General features: G+C 39.4%; 1 protein-coding gene across 2 annotated transcripts in view; it reads left to right on the forward strand.

Moving 5' to 3' along the window:
* The window catches only part of BAIAP2L1 (BAR/IMD domain containing adaptor protein 2 like 1), a 98,505-nt gene that overhangs the window by 59,260 nt on the left and 21,288 nt on the right, over nt 1–17,957 (forward strand). For both annotated transcript variants that reach the window (XM_037003725.2, XM_017672435.3), the window contains 4 exons: nt 14,761–14,822; nt 14,922–14,993; nt 16,146–16,283; nt 16,913–17,065. In XM_037003725.2, coding sequence (XP_036859620.2) covers nt 14,761–14,822; nt 14,922–14,993; nt 16,146–16,283; nt 16,913–17,065 — 425 coding nt within the window. The remainder of the gene's footprint in view (nt 1–14,760; nt 14,823–14,921; nt 14,994–16,145; nt 16,284–16,912; nt 17,066–17,957) is intronic.

The following is a 17,957-nucleotide window of genomic DNA, read 5'->3' on the forward strand; positions in this document are numbered from 1 at the left end:
TTAAGCATACTAAAGTATATTAAAAAATACATACATGTATATACATAAGGAACAAAAAATCATTAAACACAATGACTAGTTACAAATTGACAACCTAGTATGTGGGTTTTATTTCCAAAAAACAAGTACTTACCCAGAAGTGTGTGTGAAGGAGTGTGTGGCCCATTCTGTTGGCATAGATCATGCATTAATGAACTAACTTGCTACTTCTGTCTGGACCTTTGTAAGTCCGAGGAAAGGAAATCCAGGGGCAAAATACCTCTAAAAAACGAAATCAGTCAAAGAGAGAAATAAAACCCGTTTATTGCTTACAAAACTGCAGTCCAGCCCATCTCTCTCTCCTGCTCCAGCAACAGCAAAACTGGCCCTCCCCTCCCGTCTCAGGTACAGATAAGCCCTCCTTCCCTGGGTAATTACCCATTGATATGGAGATGAACTTCTCTCCACCCCAGAGGAATGATGCAAATGCACTAAAGCCATACTTCTTTCCACCTCTGAACGCCAATTGATATGCAGATGTACTAAAGCCAGGTGAGATGTTCTGGAAATGTTACAATTTCACCCACAACCTTGCATCAAGCACTTCTCTTCAATGCAGAGGAAAGCCCTGTTCTCACCCAAGCCTGTGAAGTAGATATTCTAGTTACCACCATACAGATGAGAATACCAAGGCTCCTTGAGATTACTAGAGAGAGGTTAAGCGGCTTCCCAGGTGTACACAGCACTAAGAGGCCCGTCTGACGCCATTGCATCTTCCTGCAGCTTCTTTGACTTTTGCCTGAATTCTCTGTGGGTGATGACGGTCCAGAGCACCTCGCTCTGTGAAGCTTTCTTCAGTTTTAGCTTTCACAGTACCCTGCTCTGTTTTGCCTCCTTGACCAGCCTTTCATCACCTTCATGAGCTCTTCCTAAAGATCTTGTTTTCCATCCCTGAGGGATCATCAGTAGCTGCTGGCCTTTTATTATGAAAAATTAATGTTCTTTGGGACTCCACTCCTCTCGAAGAGGGGGAAATGTTGGGGTTTGTAGCTACAACTTTTGTTTCACTTAGAGGACTTTTCACTTTCAATTGTCCATTTCTACTTTTTTCTGAGATTGAGGTTGCCAGAGATCTTACTATGAAATAAGTAGAGCGAAAAAAAGATGGCGGCATGAGAGGAGAGACAGAGGCTTCCTCCTAAAACTGGGTACAATTAGAAAATTTAATTGGCGGAACTAATCCTGAGAGAGCAACAGGAAAGAGGACGGTGTCAGACTGCATACACCTGGAGAAAAGAGCAGACCTCAGCAAACAGGGTCACCTACCAAAGCTGTGGCTCCACAGGACCCAAGCCCCTCCCCCACCCCAGCTCACCAGAGGGAGGAAGAGAAAAGGAGCAGGGAGGGAGTGGAAGGCTTGGGACTGCTGAATACTTAGCTCCGGAGATCTGCGCTGGGAGCACAAACCTACATTTCATGGTGCTTTCATGAGACTCGCATGACTACCAGGTTGGAAAGTTAATACAGGCAGAGTTCCTGGGGAGACTGGGATTCCGGCTGCTTGTGGAAAGCAGGGATCCATATCCGGCTGCTCTGGGACAAAAACTTATACCTGTGTGACTGGCCCACTGGCTCAGGTGGTGGAGACAGGCACAGCAGCCGGGAGGCGGGGAACAGCTCTTTCCTCCCCCAAGGCACCAGTACTGCTCCCCTGCAACCCCTGACATTGCTTCAGGGGCTGAGCAGCTCCAGAATAGAGCTTCTGGACACTAGAGGGTGCCATATAAAACATGAAACGCCAAAGGAACCTTGTCCAGAGTAAAATTATTAATACAACTCCCAAGAAAGATTTAAATGATATGGACCTCATGACTCTTCCTGAAAGGGAGTTCAAAATAAAAATCATCAACATTCTAATAGAGGTACGGAAAGACATCCAAAAACTCAGGAATGAATTCAGGTCGGAGATCCAATCATTGAGGAGCACAGTGGAGGGTATTAAAAGCAGGTTGGATATGGTGGAGGAGACAATAAATGAAATAGAAACTAGAGAAGAGGAATACAAAGAAGCTGAGGCACAGAGAGAAAAAAAGGATCTCTAAGAATGAAAGAATATTGAGAGAACTGTGTGACCAATCCAAGTGGAACAATATTCGCATTATAGGGATATCAGAAGAAGAAGAAGAGAGAGAAAGGGATAGAAAGTGTCTTTGAGGAGATAGTTGCTGAAAACTTCCACAATCTGGGGAAGGAGATAGTCTCTCTGGCCATGGAGATCTACAGATCTCCCAACACAAGGGACCCAAGGAAGTCAACACCAAGACGCATAGTAATTAAAATGGGAAAGATCAAGGATAAGGACAGACTGGTAAAAGCAACCAGAGGCAGAACTAAGATCACATACAAAGGAAAGCCCATCAGACTAACATCAGACTTCTCAGCAGAAACCTTACAGGCCAGAAGGGAGTGGCATGAAGTATTTAATGCCATGAAGCAGAAGGGCCTGGAACCAAGATTACTTTATCCGGCAAGATTATCATTTAAATTTGAAGGAGGGATTAAACAATTTCCAGATAAGCAAAAGCTGAGAGAGTTTACCTCCCACAAACCATCTCTGCAGTCTATTTTGGAGGGACTGCTATAGATGGAAGTGTTCCTAGGGTTGGATAGCTGTCTCCAGACGTAGTAAAACCAAGGTAAGGAGGGTAGAGCAGCTGATTGTGAGGCAAATGCAAAATTAAATGGACTATCCCCAAAGTCAATCAAGGGATAGACAAAAAGTACAGAATTTGATACCTAATATATAAAGAATGATGGAGGAAGAAAAAGGAGGAGAAAAAAAGAACCTTTAGATTCTGTTTGTAACAGCATACTAAGTAAGTTAAGTTAGACTCTTAGATAGTAAGGAAAGTAACCTGGAACCTTTTATAACCATGAATCTAAAGCCTGAAATGGCAATAAGTACATACCTATCGATAATCACCCTAAATGTAAATGGATTGAAAGCAGCAATCAAAAGACATAGAGTCCTGAATGGATGAAAAAACAAGACCCATCTATATGCTGCCAACAAGAGACTCAATTTAAACTCAAAGACATACACCGACTAAAAGTGAAGGGATGGAAAAAGATATTTCATGCAACTAATAGAGAGAAAAAAGCAGGTGTTGCAGTACTAGTATCAGACAAAATAGACTTCAAAACAAAGAAAGTAACAAGAGATAAAGGACATTACATAATGATAAAGGGCTCAGTCCAACAAGAGGATATAACCATTATAAATATATATGCACCCAACACAGGAGCACCAGCATATGTGAAACAAATACTAACAGAACTAAAGGAGGAAATAGAATGCAATCCATTCATTTTAAGAGACTTCAACACACTATTCACTCCAAAGGACAGATCCACCAGACAGAAAATAAGTAAAGACACAGAGGCACTGAACAACACACTAGAACAGATGGAACTAATAGACATCTATAGAACTCTACACACAAAAGCAACAGGATACACATTCTTCTCAGGCGCACATGGAACATTCTCCAGAATAGACCACATACTAGGCCACAGAAAGAGCCTCAGTAAATTCAAAGAGATTGAAATTCTACCAACCAACTTTACAGACCACAAAGGTATAAAACTAGAAATAAATTGTACAAAGAAAGCAGAAAGGCTCACAAACACATGGAGGCTTAACAACATGCTTCTAAGTAGTCAATGGATCAACAACCAAATTAAAATGGAGATCCAGCAATATATGGAAATAAATGACAACAACAACACAAAGCCCCAACTTCTGTGGGACGCGAAAGCAGTCTTAAGAGGAAAGTATACAGCAATCCAGGCATATTTAAAGAAGGAAGAACAATCCCAAATGAATAGTCTAACATCACAATTACCGAAATTGGAAACAGAAGAACAAGTGAGGCCTAAAGTCAGCAGAAGGAGGGACATAATAAAGATCAGAGAAGAAATAAACAAAATTGAGAAGAATAAAACAATAGAAAAAATCAATGAAACCAAGAGCTGGTTCTTTGAGAAAATAAACAAAATAGATAAGCCTCTAGCCAGTCTTATTAAGAGAAAAAGAGAATCAGCACACATCAACAGAATCAGAAACGAGAAAGGAAACATCATGACGGACCCAACAGAAAAACAAAGAATTATTAGAGACTACTATGAAAACCTGTATGCTAACAAGCTGGAAAACCTAGAAGAAATGGACAACTTCCTAGAAAAATACAACCTTCCAAGACTGACCAAGGAAGAAACACAAAATTTAAACAAACCAATTATGAGCAAAGAAGTTGAAGCGGTAATCAAAATACTACCCAAGAAAAAAAACCCCGGGCCAGATGGATTCACCTCAGAATTTTATCAGACATACAGAGAAGATATAATACCCATTCTCCTTAAAGTTTTCCAAAAAAATAGAAGAGGAGAGAATACTCCCAAACTCATTCTATGAAGCCAACATCACCCTAATACCAAAACCAGACACAGACCCCTCCAAAAAAGAAAATTACAGACCAATATCCCTGATGAACGTAGATGCAAAAATACTCAACAAAACATTAGCAAACCAAATTCAAAAATATATCAAAAGGATCATACACCATGACCAAGTGGGATTCATCCCAGGGATGCAAGGATGGTACAACATTCGAAAATCCATCAACATCATCCACCACATCAACAAAAAGAAAGACAAAAACCACATGATCATCTCCATAGATGCTGAAAAGCAATCGACAAAATTCAACATCCATTCATGATAAAAACTCTCAGCAAAATGGGTATAGAGGGCAAGTACCTCAACATAATAAAGGCCATATATGATAAACCCACAGCCAACTTCATCCTGAACAGCGAGAAGCTGAAAGCTTTTCCTCTGAGATTGGGAACAAGGCAGGGATGCCCACTTTCCCCACTGTTATTTAACATAGTACTGGAGGTCCTAGCCACGGCAATCAGATAAAACAAAGAAATACAAGGAATCCAGATTGGTAAAGAAGAAGTTAAACTGTCACTATTTGCAGATGACATGATATTGTCATAAAAAACCCTAAAGACTCCATTCCAAAACTACTAGAACTGATATCAGATTACAGCAAAGTTGCAGGATACAAAATTAACACACAGAAGTCTGTGGCTTTCCTATACACTAACAATGAACCAATAGAAAGAGAAATCAGGAAAACAATTCTACTCACAATTGCATCAAAAAGAATAAAATACCTAGGAATAAACCTAACCAAAGAAGTGAAAGACCTATACCCTGAAAATTATAAGACACTCTTAAGAGACAGTAAAGAGGACACTAACAAATGGAAACTCATCCCATGCTCTTGGCTAGATAGAATTAATATAGTCAAAATGGCCATCCTGCCCAAAGCAATATACAGATTTGATGCAATCCCTATCAAATTACCAACAACATTCTTCAACAAACTGAAACAAATAGTTCAAAAATCCATATGGAAACACAAAAGACCCCAAATAGCCAAAGCAACCCTGAGAAAGAAGAAGAAAGTGGGGGCAGATCTCACTCCCCAACTTCAAGCTCTACTACAAAGCCATAGTAATCAAGACAATTTGGTACTGGCACAAGAACAGAGCCACAGACCAGTGGAACAGATTAGAGACTTCAGACATTAACCCAAAAATATATGGTCAATTAATATTTGATAAAGGAGCCATGGACATACAATGGGGAAATGACAGTCTCTTCAACAGATGGTGCTGGCAAAACTGGACAGCTACATGTAAGAGAATGAAACTGGATCACTGTCTAACCCCATACACAAAAGTAAATTTGAAATGGATCAAAGACCTGAATGTAAGTCATGAAACCATAAAACTCTTAGAAAAAAACATAGGCAAAAATCTCTTGGACATAAACATGAGTGACTTCTTCATGAACATACCTCCCCAGGCAAGGGAAACAAAAGCAAAAATGAACAGGTGGGACTATATCAAACTGAAAAGCTTCTGTACAGCAAAGGACATCATCAATAGAACAAAAAGACATCCTACACTACGGGAGAATATATTCATAAATGACAGATCCAACAAAGGGTTGACATCCAAAATATATAAAGAGCTCATGCACCTCAACAAACAAAAAGCAAATAATCCAATTAAAAAATGGTCAGAGGAGCTGAACAGACAGTTCTCCAAAGAAGAAATTCAGATGGCCAATAGCCACATGAAAAGATACTCCACATCGCTAGTTATCAGAGAAATGCAAATTAAAACCACAATGAGATATCGCCTCACACCAGTAAGGATCACCACCATCCAAAAGACAAACAACAACAAATGTTGGTGAGGTTGTGGAGAAAGGAGAACCGTCCTGCACTGCTGGTGGGAATGTAAATTAGTTCAACCATTGTGGAAAGCAGTATGGAGGTTCCTCAAAATGATCAAAATAGACTTACCATTTGACCCAGGAATTCCACTTCTAGGAATTTTCCCTAAGAATGCAGCAGCCCAGTTTGAGAAAGACAGATGCACCCCTATGTTTATCGCAGCACTATTTACAATAGCCAAGAAATGGAAGCAACCTAAGTGTCCCATCAGTGGATGAATGGATAAAGAAGATGTGGTACATATACACAATGGAATATTATTCAGCCATAAGAAGAAAACAAATCCTACAATTTGCAACAACATGGATGGAGCTAGAGGGTATTATTATGCTCAGTGAAATAAGCCAAGAGGAGAAAGACAAGTACCAAATGATTTCACTCATCTGTGGAGTGTAAGAACAAAGGGAAAACTGAAGGAACAAAACAGCAGCAGAATCACAGAACCCAAGAATGGACTAACAGTTACCAAAGGGAAAAAGACTGGGGAGAATAGGAGGGTAAGGAGGGATAAGGGCGGGGAATAAGAAAGGGGATATTATGATTAGCATGTATAATGTGGGAGGTGGGTAAAAGGGGAGGGCTGTGCAACACAGAAGACAAATAGTGATTCTACATCATCTTACTATGCTGATGGACAGTGACTATATTGGGGTTTGTGGGGGGGACTTGGGGTAGGGGAGAGCCTAGTAAACATAACGTTCTTCATGTAATTGTAGATTAATGATAACAACAACAAAAAAAGTCAATAAATAAATATAAAGAAAAAACATTATGATTAAAATATTAACAGGTTTTGCACAAAATTTTGCAATAATTTTTATGTTCCAAATATTTTCCCAGTGGATTCTGCATTTCCAATGGAACAAAAAAAGTCTTAAAATAAGTATTTTTTTTCATGTAAAGAAAGTTTAAAAATGTTTAGCCCATTGTATGTTAGTAGACTTTATGATGCCATGTCAGAAAACTCAATTCTAATTGGCTTCAAATATAGAAGGGAATTTTGGGCTCATGTAATCAGGAAATCTAATAGCAGGGCTGGCACCACTTGAAGTTTTATGCATGGGCTTAATAAAGAAATCACTTGCAATGGTTAAAATAAAATGAAATGAAATGAATTAAATTAGTTAAATTAAATTAAATGTAGAGCACCAATATTCTTTCTCCTGTTAACATACCTCTTCATCAGCCATCACTGGATTGACTACCAGATGAGGATGAAATCCTTTCATTCTCCAAAAATAAATAAGTAAATAAATTTAATACTGTAAAAAGAATTGGTATGAGATGACCCTATATCTGAAATCGTAAAAGAGGATGAATAGTCAGGAACACAAGATCATAACCCTGAAGTGCCAAGTCTTGGTTAGTAGATTCAGGTGATACATTCTTGGCTGGAATGTTTTCTAAGTCATTTTGTTTTCTCAGTATCAGGTTTGGGCATACATTGTTAATCTGACTCTCTGTGACATTAATTTTGATTATTCAGTGAAGATGTCTGATTTCTCCACTGTATAGTTAATATATTTTTCTGTTGTACTAATGATGTCTGTAGGGAAGCACTTTCAAACTATGCAGATATCTTATTCCTCCTCAGTTATTTGTGCCCTAAATAAATTAGCATTTATTAATGATTTTTGCCTGAACCAGTTTTTACTGTGATGGTTGCCAAACAATGATTTTCTAACTCTAATACTCTCTTCATATTTACTAGTTGGTACTTGGCTTTCTACTTTGAGCAGGAGCTCTTCTTTCTCCCCTATTTCTTTTATCTATTACTGTGGACTCCTTGATTACAAGACTTTTTTCAGTGATTTATAATTGATTTTACTTTTCTTAATTGATGCTCAAACTGTCCCATATTTGGCCAGTACGTGCTCCTTCAAGCTCTCTTATTCATTCGTTCATTCATTCATTCATTCATTCATTCATTCATTCATTCATGTTCTTTACTTTCTTGTGTGACAGTATATTCCAGGCTCATCTTGTCCCTTCTGTGACTCAGGTGTGGAATCAACAGCCATTTTTCTAAGGAGTGCTACTTGCTTTTTAGTGAGGAATGATACTAGAAACCAGGATCCGGATACTAGGCGTGCTCATTGTTATTGAGGTGTCATCTGGTCCTTTCAGCAAATAGAGCTAGGAAATATATATGTGTATATAGTATAAACTGCATATGTCCACATACACACAAGTATATATATATGTACATATATGTATATATGCACACCTATTATGCATATATACACATACACCAGCAGGTGCACTAACATTTACAGATTTTGGAAATGTGTGGAAATCCTGACTCCCAATAACAATGTATTTACACATTTCTCAATCCCATGATACATCTAATAAAGTTCTGGAATTGCTAAAAATGTTTATGCATTTATAATAATCTTATCTTATAAATTTAGAATTATGAAATACATTTTGGAATTTTTAAGTGACCCTATTAAAAAAAGTTCACAGTTTGTGGTTATACCATTCACCCTGTCTACTGATTTTTTTTTCCCCCTTACTCTGGACATTGTGGTAAAATGCAGAGACTCTAGTTCTGTTATCTTCCTCTTAAGAATGTAGAGTTTTATTCTAGCAGGAGTTAAATGACTGACAGATCACCCTAATTTTGTGGAGGCTGTTTTAGACATTTTTTCTGGTGGATCTGTTTTGTTTTTACCCTTAGTCCTGTGACTTAGTCCTTATTCCTAAAGTATGGGCCTTCTCAATTTCAGTGGGAAACCTGTGTTTACCAAGCCTTTGAGAGTCTCTGCTAAGCTTGCTAACCTTCCAACTATTGCTTTTGCTACATTTCTTATAGTCTCAGCCTGTGCAGTTCAGGTGTTAGCCAAGGATTTGACAGGAACTTATATACAGATGTCTCCCTGCTCCATTGTATGCATATTCCACAATTTATCATTCTAATGTTGATAGATGTTTGGATTGTTTCTAGTTTGGAGAAACTATGAATAAAACTACTCTGAACTTTTATGTGCATGTCTGTTGGTGAACAAATATGCTTATTTCTCTTGGGAATATGATCTAGGAGTAGAATTTCTGGCTCATAGGATAGGCAGGTTCACTGTCTGTTTTGCCATTTCCAGGATATTTAATAAATGGAATCATACTGTCCTTAGTATTTTTAATCTGGCTTCTTTCCTTTAGCATAATGTGTTTGAAGTTCGTCCATGTTGTTATGTATAGAATAGTTCATAATTTTTTATTATTGGATAGTATTCCATTAAATTCTTCAAATGTGTGCTTAGTTGATTTTCACTCATTCCTTTTTATGTACGCATTTTAAGGCTACAAATATCCTCTAGCCACAGCTTTAGTTGCACCTTACATGTTTTTATATGCTGTATTTTCTTTATAATTTCATTTTAAAATAATTTTAACTTGCCTTGTGATTTCTTCTTTGACCTATGGGTTATTTAGAAGTCTGTGTCTTCATTTCCAATATATGGACATTTTCTAGTTACCTTTTTTATTAATGACTTCTAGCTAAATTTTGGTGTGGTTTATAGAAGACAGTACAATTTCAGTCCTTTGAAATATAGTGAGGCTTTCTTTAGATCCTTTTCTAATATTGTTTGCTTTAAAAAGTGAAGTTGTCAAATATAGTATTCTATGTTTCTACAAGATGAAATTTATTATATTATTCAGGTCATCTATGCCTGAATTGATATTTTTGTCTGCTTGTTCTATCAATTTACTAAGATTAAAGTCTCCTACAGAGATTATTGATCTACTATTTCTTTTTGGAGTATGGTTTTGGTTTAAATATGTTGAGACTATGTTTATAGGTGTATGCAAATAAAGATTTTTTTATCTTCCAAATGAATTGAACCTTTTGGCATTATGAAATGACTGCTTTATCTCTAATAATGCTTTTTGCCCCCTGACTACTTCTTTTTCTTTGGTTAATATATTGACATCAGCTTTCTTTTGGTTAGTGTTTGTCCTCTATTTCATTCCTCCTTTTATTCTCTGTATCCCTATATTTGAGAATATAGTTGGGTGGTGGTGTTTTTTAATCCCAATCATCTTTGTCTTTTAATTGAACTACATAGTCCATTTACAATCAGTGTAATTACTTTTTGCTTTCTGTCTATCCTATGTTCTTTTTTTCTCTTATCCTCTTTTTGACTGATTATTTTTTCCCTCTCTGTTAGCTTGGTGGTTATATGCACTTCATTCCTGTAGTGGTTACCCTAGTGGCATATTTTCTTATCAAAATCAGATGTTATTTGGCACTTTGATCTCACATACAGTGAAAGAACTTGGAAACACTAATAATTCTATTAGAATTTCTATTTGTCTTGTTTTCATGGTGGGATAAACCATAATCAATGAAATTATTATAGTCTATGTAGGACATTAATTAGAACTGTGGTATAGTTGGTTAAGTCAGAAGCTAAACTTTTGGAAGAATGTAGGATGACATGGTTACCCTGTCACTTATTTGGCATTATCCCTACATGCACATGGTTTACTGGTATAACATTGACACTCACCTCTGACTCTGAGTAGGCAGTCCCTGAGAGCTATTTCCTAGGCACTGGCAAAAAGTCGTGTTTGTGGTTACTAATCTGCCCTTGTACTAACTCACTGTTGGCAACTCTAATCTGTAAGGTACCTACTTGTGTATACTTAACATATCCCATGTAGTTTGCTTTTACTTCCATTTTATTTTCTCTTAATCACACTTGATATTTGAAAAATTGTCAAAAAAGTATATCTTTTTACCAGTGATATTTTTGGTCAGCATTAATTTAATTAATAGAGGATAACTGTAGGCCAGTAGTACATTGTATCATCTGATACCACTTGAGGTAATGTGAAGGAAGTACTGTGTGATTCAGTCATTGCTGAATGCTCTCTGGAAATATGTTCTGATTACCCATGACCAAGTACCAATGAAAAAGAACAGTTACGCCTCCATGTTCTGAAGCACGCCAAGGTGCCACTGAAGTCCCTTAGTCTCCTCTCCATCAGGTACCTCTAAATTTTTACTGTGAATTGAAGAATTTTCTAGTTTAGAATATATTAAGAGCCCAGTGACTAATCTTAGTTCAAACAAAAACTTCCTATGTGTTCATGTCAGGAATACTCTAATTTTTGGTATTTTAACTTTCTATTTTAAGTCCCTACTGCCTATTGGCTAAATTCCTATCTTTATACAGTATTGTCCAAAATGAACATATTTGTTTATAGCTCCTAAAATTAGAGTGATACCAAAAAAAGTAATGATAGCTACTTTTGTATGAGTTTTAGGGAAAAAAACTGATGGTAGACATTGACTTTTAGTTCTGTCAGTTCATGATTTTGAAATATATATATATTTAAATTCCTTTAATAATTCCATTTAAGAATGTAATTTATTCAGATTGAGTCATATTATGGTACTTACTATGAGTTTCTTCCCAAAATGTTGACTTAAAACCCTAAAAGGAAAAAAGGAAATGGTTGATCCAGCACATATGGTGCTGTGATTTCTGGGACTAGCACGTCAGTTCCTGGCTGGGCATGTATTTAGTTCTGCTCCATTAGGATCTGGGCTGTGCTTTCTGGACTCCACCCTCTTTTTTCAAAAAAAAATTTTTCCCCTCAAATGGAATTTATGAAAAAGTAGGTTACAGGGCTAATAGTAAACAAATGTGTGTGATACCACATTTCACACGTAAAACAGCATTTGCTCCATTTCAGAATAAGCTTCTGTAGATTGAACATAAAGGCTGTTTTCATTTTCTGTTTCAAGATACACTTTTGGCAGTGTGCATAATCACAGTAAAGGTGTGTTTTAATCCTTTTTATGGCCAAGGAGTCAGTGGCTGCTGCTATGAGGTCGGTATTTAAGTTCCATGAACTGTGAGGGACAGGAATAACAGGGAGAAGGTCAAGTGTTCCATTCCTGCCCACAGAGTGAATGGGCTATTTCACGGAGCCTTTCCACCGACCTGCCCTCAGGAAGAAACCATAGGCAGGAAGGGTGAGGGTGATGAGGGGTGGGTGACATGGCGGGCGCCCTCAAGACCAGCACATCAATTCAGCAGTTGCCCACACAGGCGCGTACTTCTGTTCAGACAACACGCCTCTCAGTGATGCACATTATCTGAGACTGTAGAAACAAAGTTCATGACTGTCTGGGGAAAAAAAAAAATGTGAACACCTTGATTCTACTTTCAATCACTCTGACTGATTTAAGCAAAATTATTTTTAGACTTTCTTTTTTGAAGTAGGTTTGACTCACCAAGAATAGAAAGCTTGGTTTTCAAATAATTGAAGTGGTTTGTTTTTCATCTCCAACCAGGAGTTATTTATGGGTATAAAATAGATGTGAAAGTAACTCAGATTACTTCAGTATCTTAAATAACTGAATGATACAAAGTAACATATTAATTATATGATTATGTTCTTGGTCATGTGAAGGCTTCCTTTGTGAAAACCTCTGGTTTGTTTCCTGTTGAGCTTTAGGAGAACTTAACTGTGGGAAAAATAAAGTCAGTGTCGTTTAGGATGTAGAGTATCTTGATAACTTAATGTGGTGGAACTGTGAGTGCTGGAGGGTTGTGTCCCCTCACTGTCATGTGTATCCAGCAGGCTTTTCTGTTGGAGGTGCCTAGAATCACATGGTGCTCGGGGACTTACAGGTTATGTACCTATATCCCTATACTTAAAACCTTATGAGGTTATATCCTTACAGGAGATCCTGTTCCCCACTACCCACCATGGTTATTTTAAGCAGTGTTTTTCATGGTGGGCTTCATGCTCCTCAGGAGTTGGTTTATCTGGGACATTGTGGGGATGGGACGTGACAAGTTATATTTGCCTTTGGAAAGACCCCTGGCATCTGTGAAGAAGATCCAAAGGAGAATGAGCTGGGAGTCAAGAGATAAGAGCTTGTGGGGAACAAGGAGGAGGGACTCCTCTAAAAGGTCCAACTGAGAGGTCTGAATGTGTTGGAGGAGGGGGACCTCCAGTGGACAGATTATTGGGTGAACTATGCTCACATGTCAGTTCCCACATGCCTTCTCTCCTGGGCAGGGAAGGGCTCACACATTTGTTGCCTAAGGAAACAGGATGAGTAAGGGCCACATAAGTTATGGCACCACACAAGGAAATGAGTCTTTGTCACTGGTATGACACGTTGGCAGAGTGTCAGCGCCTCACAACTAGCTGGCTGTCAGCCAAGAGCTGGGAATAGAGAATACAGGGTAAGCTCACTTCTAGACATGTTGAATATAAGGTGCCTATGGGACATCCAGGTATACATGTCCAGGAGGGGATTGAATTTCTGAGTGTGAAGATGAAGGGAAAGACCAGACTGACCATCTGAGTGAGATGTCTTAACGTGTTTCTAAAACCGGGTTGGTAGTCATTTGTATACAGTGGTAACTGAAGCCATATTCTCCTCATTCTTTTTCCTCATATCTGCGAGTCTCAATTTTAATTCTTTGTCATCTACAGCCTTTCAGTTCACCCAAAGAATTACTTTTTATATATCCACTGAGCTGTGAGATGATCTGCCCAGCACATTTTGTTGTCTGGTATGGTTTCGTGGTCATTCCAAATGATTCTGTTTCTCCCAGTTTCTTAGTATCAGACCCATTTTGTTCCTGAAGCTAAGTTGGCAGAGGGAGACTCTTGTTCAGCTTTGTCAGAGTTTAGTAGCAGAGATGAGGGCACTGCCATGAACTGCAGGAGGTGTGTTTCTCTCTCTCACACACACACACACACACACACGCACACAAAAGGTGTGGTTCTCTTGGCTGCTTTTTGGAGTAAGTCTCCTTTGTTAAGGAATATCATGTGATGAATCTGTCATGTGACTAATTGTTGCAGAGAATTGGTGTAGTCCCAGGAGGTACAGGGCAGAGCACTGTCCCTGTTTCATGCACGCATGCAAATTTCCATGCATTAATATTTCCTAGAATGGTACAAGAACTAATATAAGAAAAAGAAAATAACCTTTATCTTTCATGCCTGACAGATAATGAGATTACTCTGGAGATTAGATAAAAATAAGCCATTTGTTCCTGTAGTTAGTTACTATAATGGCCATGATAATCTTTTGTAAGAGAATTTAAAAATGAAACCAGATAAACAGGATTCAGTTAGGGAATGAGTACATATAGAAAGAACAATGTGAATTAGAAGACAAAATCGACATTCTTTTGATGAGCAATGGGTAGAGTTAAGTTTGCTGTCAGCCACATGCCTCCCAAACACGGTGAGCATGTGGGGCACAGGGCCTGGTGCTTCCAGGCTCTGAGGGCAGTGCTTCACTCCACTCTTTTACTTAATGTCTTTCCAGACCACACAGTGGCTTTCCCCCCTAACATACCTGGTTTTGTTTGCAGGCCATGTCCTCATTTCCCCCTAACATACCTGGTTTTGTTTGCAGGCCATGTCCTCATAGAGATCTCAAATACACACAAGAAACTCAATGAGAGTCTTGATGAAAATGTATGTAAACTTTTTTTATTTACAAAATGTATTTTCTATTTTTAACTTTTATTTTAAAGTCTCATCTGATGTGAATTTTTTGTTTCCTTTTGTTAACAGTTCAAAAAATTTCATAAAGAAATTATACATGAGCTGGAGAAGAAGACAGAGCTTGATGTCAAGTATATGAACGTGAGTACATGGTCTTGCTGATCTGGTGGAAGGAGGCCGGTGTGGGGTTGGGGTCCTGGCTTTCCAGGAGGCTGTGTGTGCCTGATCTCTGAGCCTGAGAACTTGCCCCACTATTCATACAAGGATGCATAAAGCTGGCAAGGTCCCTTCAGGCTGAGTGGGCCCATTTTCTGTACCACTTGGGATCTTAATAAAAAGCATAGAGAAAAACATTGCAAGGAATCGGACCGCTTCTGGAGAGCATTGTTTTCAAAGAATATGCATATGTGAGTGACATCTGCGCCTGTGTGTTAGTGCAGCTGCTGCTTTCCTGAACCAGCGCTTTGGGATGTGAGATGCATGTGGGAGGGTGCCATCCGGGGCTTGTGGGACCACCCGTCATGGCCACTCCTGCCTGCTTGGTCTGTCTTGTCTGTCACCCAGTGGTGCTGACTCCAGCAGGTTGCTCCTACCTGGCCCTCCAGCCCCAGTACACAGGTTCTTTCCATCTCCTCTGGCTGCAGCAGGGCAGCTGCTTTCTTGGTCACCCCAAATCCCCTTTTGCTCACCTAGACTCCCATGTGGCAGTAAGTGGTGCAGGTTACCACTGCCCCTGTGTCCACAATCTCTCTGTACCCTGGAGGGAGGCCACAGGGCCACCAATACCTGTTGAGGGGATGTAACGCCTAGCAGTTTTCCATTTGTTATCTGATTTTCATCCCTACAGAAACTCTGTAATGTAGGCACTCTTATTATGCTCACTGTGCAGACGAGAGGGAAATCATGGGTTTTAGAGAAGTTAAGTAATTGCTGAGGTCACACAGGAAATGAGGGATGAAGCCAGAATTCTAACCCTAGTCTGTTAATCTCCAAAACTTTCTGCTACCCAGCATCCAAAATGATCAGCAGTCATTGCACTTGTTTGTTCTGGTTATTAAAAATCTTTAAGTCATAAAACAGGCAGAAACATCTGATTTAATATTGTTTATTACTCGAAGGGGGCAGTGTGAGGGGTGTGTGGGGAGCGAGGGCAAACGGGGACATTAAAGGTAAGGAAGGGGGTGTGTGAGGGGCATGCAGGGCCACCTCCATGGCTGGTGCTATGTTAACACAAGGAGCTGCCTGACAGCTTGTGCACTGCTGCAGTAAATAAGCACAACATTTAACTTACAGGCAACTCTCAAAAGATACCAAACAGAACACAAGAATAAATTAGATTCTTTGGAGAAATCTCAAGCTGAGTTGAAGAAGATCAGGAGGAAAAGTCAAGGAGGTCGAAACGCACTCAAGTATGAGCACAAAGAAATTGAGGTGAACTTTTCAGCACTATTTTATTTTGTTGTTGATGATTTGTACAGTTTACAGAGCCGCCTACCTCAGTCAACCTATACTTCCTTCTGTGTTGCTACTGAAGTTAAAAGCAAACATTTTGACCTGGTATGAGCTGAAAGCTGCAGTTTTCCAGAGTTAAAAATAATCAGTGGCCTCCTAAAAACATTGGCATTTTCTCCTGACTCGGGGAGAGTGAGGGACACGCCATGATTAGCATTACTATCCCCATTTTACAGATGGTGAAAATGAGGCTTGGGTGGCATGTGGAACTGGGGTTTGAACTTGAACTTGCCAGTTCCAAAGCCCTTGATTTTCCGATAGAACATGATTCATATCCCTGGAGTGTAATGTAGTATTTTGTGTAAATTACCCAGCAGAATGTAAGGCTTTCGGCAGCTTCTCTCTGCACGAGTCAGGAATCTTGAGAACAATACTACCTGTTCAGGTCAAGTTGCAGCTTTGTGATTTTATCTAATGTTGATCTGTATTGAGTTTACTTAATTATCGAGATAAACCAGGGGTAAAGATGGCAGAAGATAAATGTCAGCCTGTGAGGCATTTTGATTTCCTCATGTCATGCTTCTGTAATTATTATTTTATTTTCCTAGTATGTAGAAACTGTTACTTCTCGCCAGAGTGAAATCCAGAAATTCATTGCAGATGGTTGCAAAGAAGCACTGCTTGAAGAGAAGAGGCGTTTCTGCTTTCTGGTTGACAAACACTGTAGCTTTGCAAACCACATACATTTTTATCATTTACAGGTGGGTTTCCAATGACAAATTGTGTTGCATACATTAATTTCAAAGTATCGAAATCCCTTTCAAATGCTTCACCTTCCATGTATGCCCAATATAAAGCAATGGGCCTATTTTACCAATGAGAAGATTCCAAAGAAATAGTTTTTGGTCAACTTGAATATGTAGACTTTTAGAAATGTGAATAAAATGGTCAACTGTGTATAAGATAAATTCTAACCGAAATAAGCAGACAACAAAGGGCCAGGCAGTTTATTTGAGCGCAATCCCGGGTGAGGTTCACCAGTGTGCGTAAATACAGGCTGGAGAAGTCACCACTAACCAGATAGGCGGGGAGTTTTTATAAGCACAGGGAGGGGAGGGGGAAGTGGGCCATGCCAGGGGTATGTGGGGAATTTTTTATTGGCTCAGTGTTGGGTGATGGACAGCCAGAGGTCTCCTCCTTCCGGATGGAGGGGGTCTGCATCCGGATTTTGTCCGCATGTCGGGACTGGAATCCAGGAAGAGCTGTCCATTCCTTCCTTATATGGCACAGAGCTATTTGGTGCTGTCTTTGTTCCATTGCACTGTCCTCGCTTTCCTCCCTCCGGCACCTCCAGCCTGTTGCTGCACAAGTACTGGCCCCTCCCTACTGAGCCTCCTCTGGCCGTCAACCAGCCTTAAAACCGCCCCCACGACGCCCCTTGTCCGCTGGAAGTAGCCAGAAGCCAGAAGCCAGATCGAGTCATCACCCATTATGACCAAAGGCTGGAATGTAAGGCTGGAGGCACCAGAGGGAGGAAAGCGAGGACAGTGCAAATGGAACAAAGACAGCACCAAATAGCTCTGTGCCATATAAGGAAGGAATGTACAGCTCTTCCTGGATTCTAGTCCTGTGACATGCCGACAAAACCCGGAT

Source organism: Manis javanica, chromosome 10 (assembly GCF_040802235.1).
Source record: "Manis javanica isolate MJ-LG chromosome 10, MJ_LKY, whole genome shotgun sequence".
NCBI lineage: Eukaryota > Metazoa > Chordata > Mammalia > Pholidota > Manidae > Manis > Manis javanica.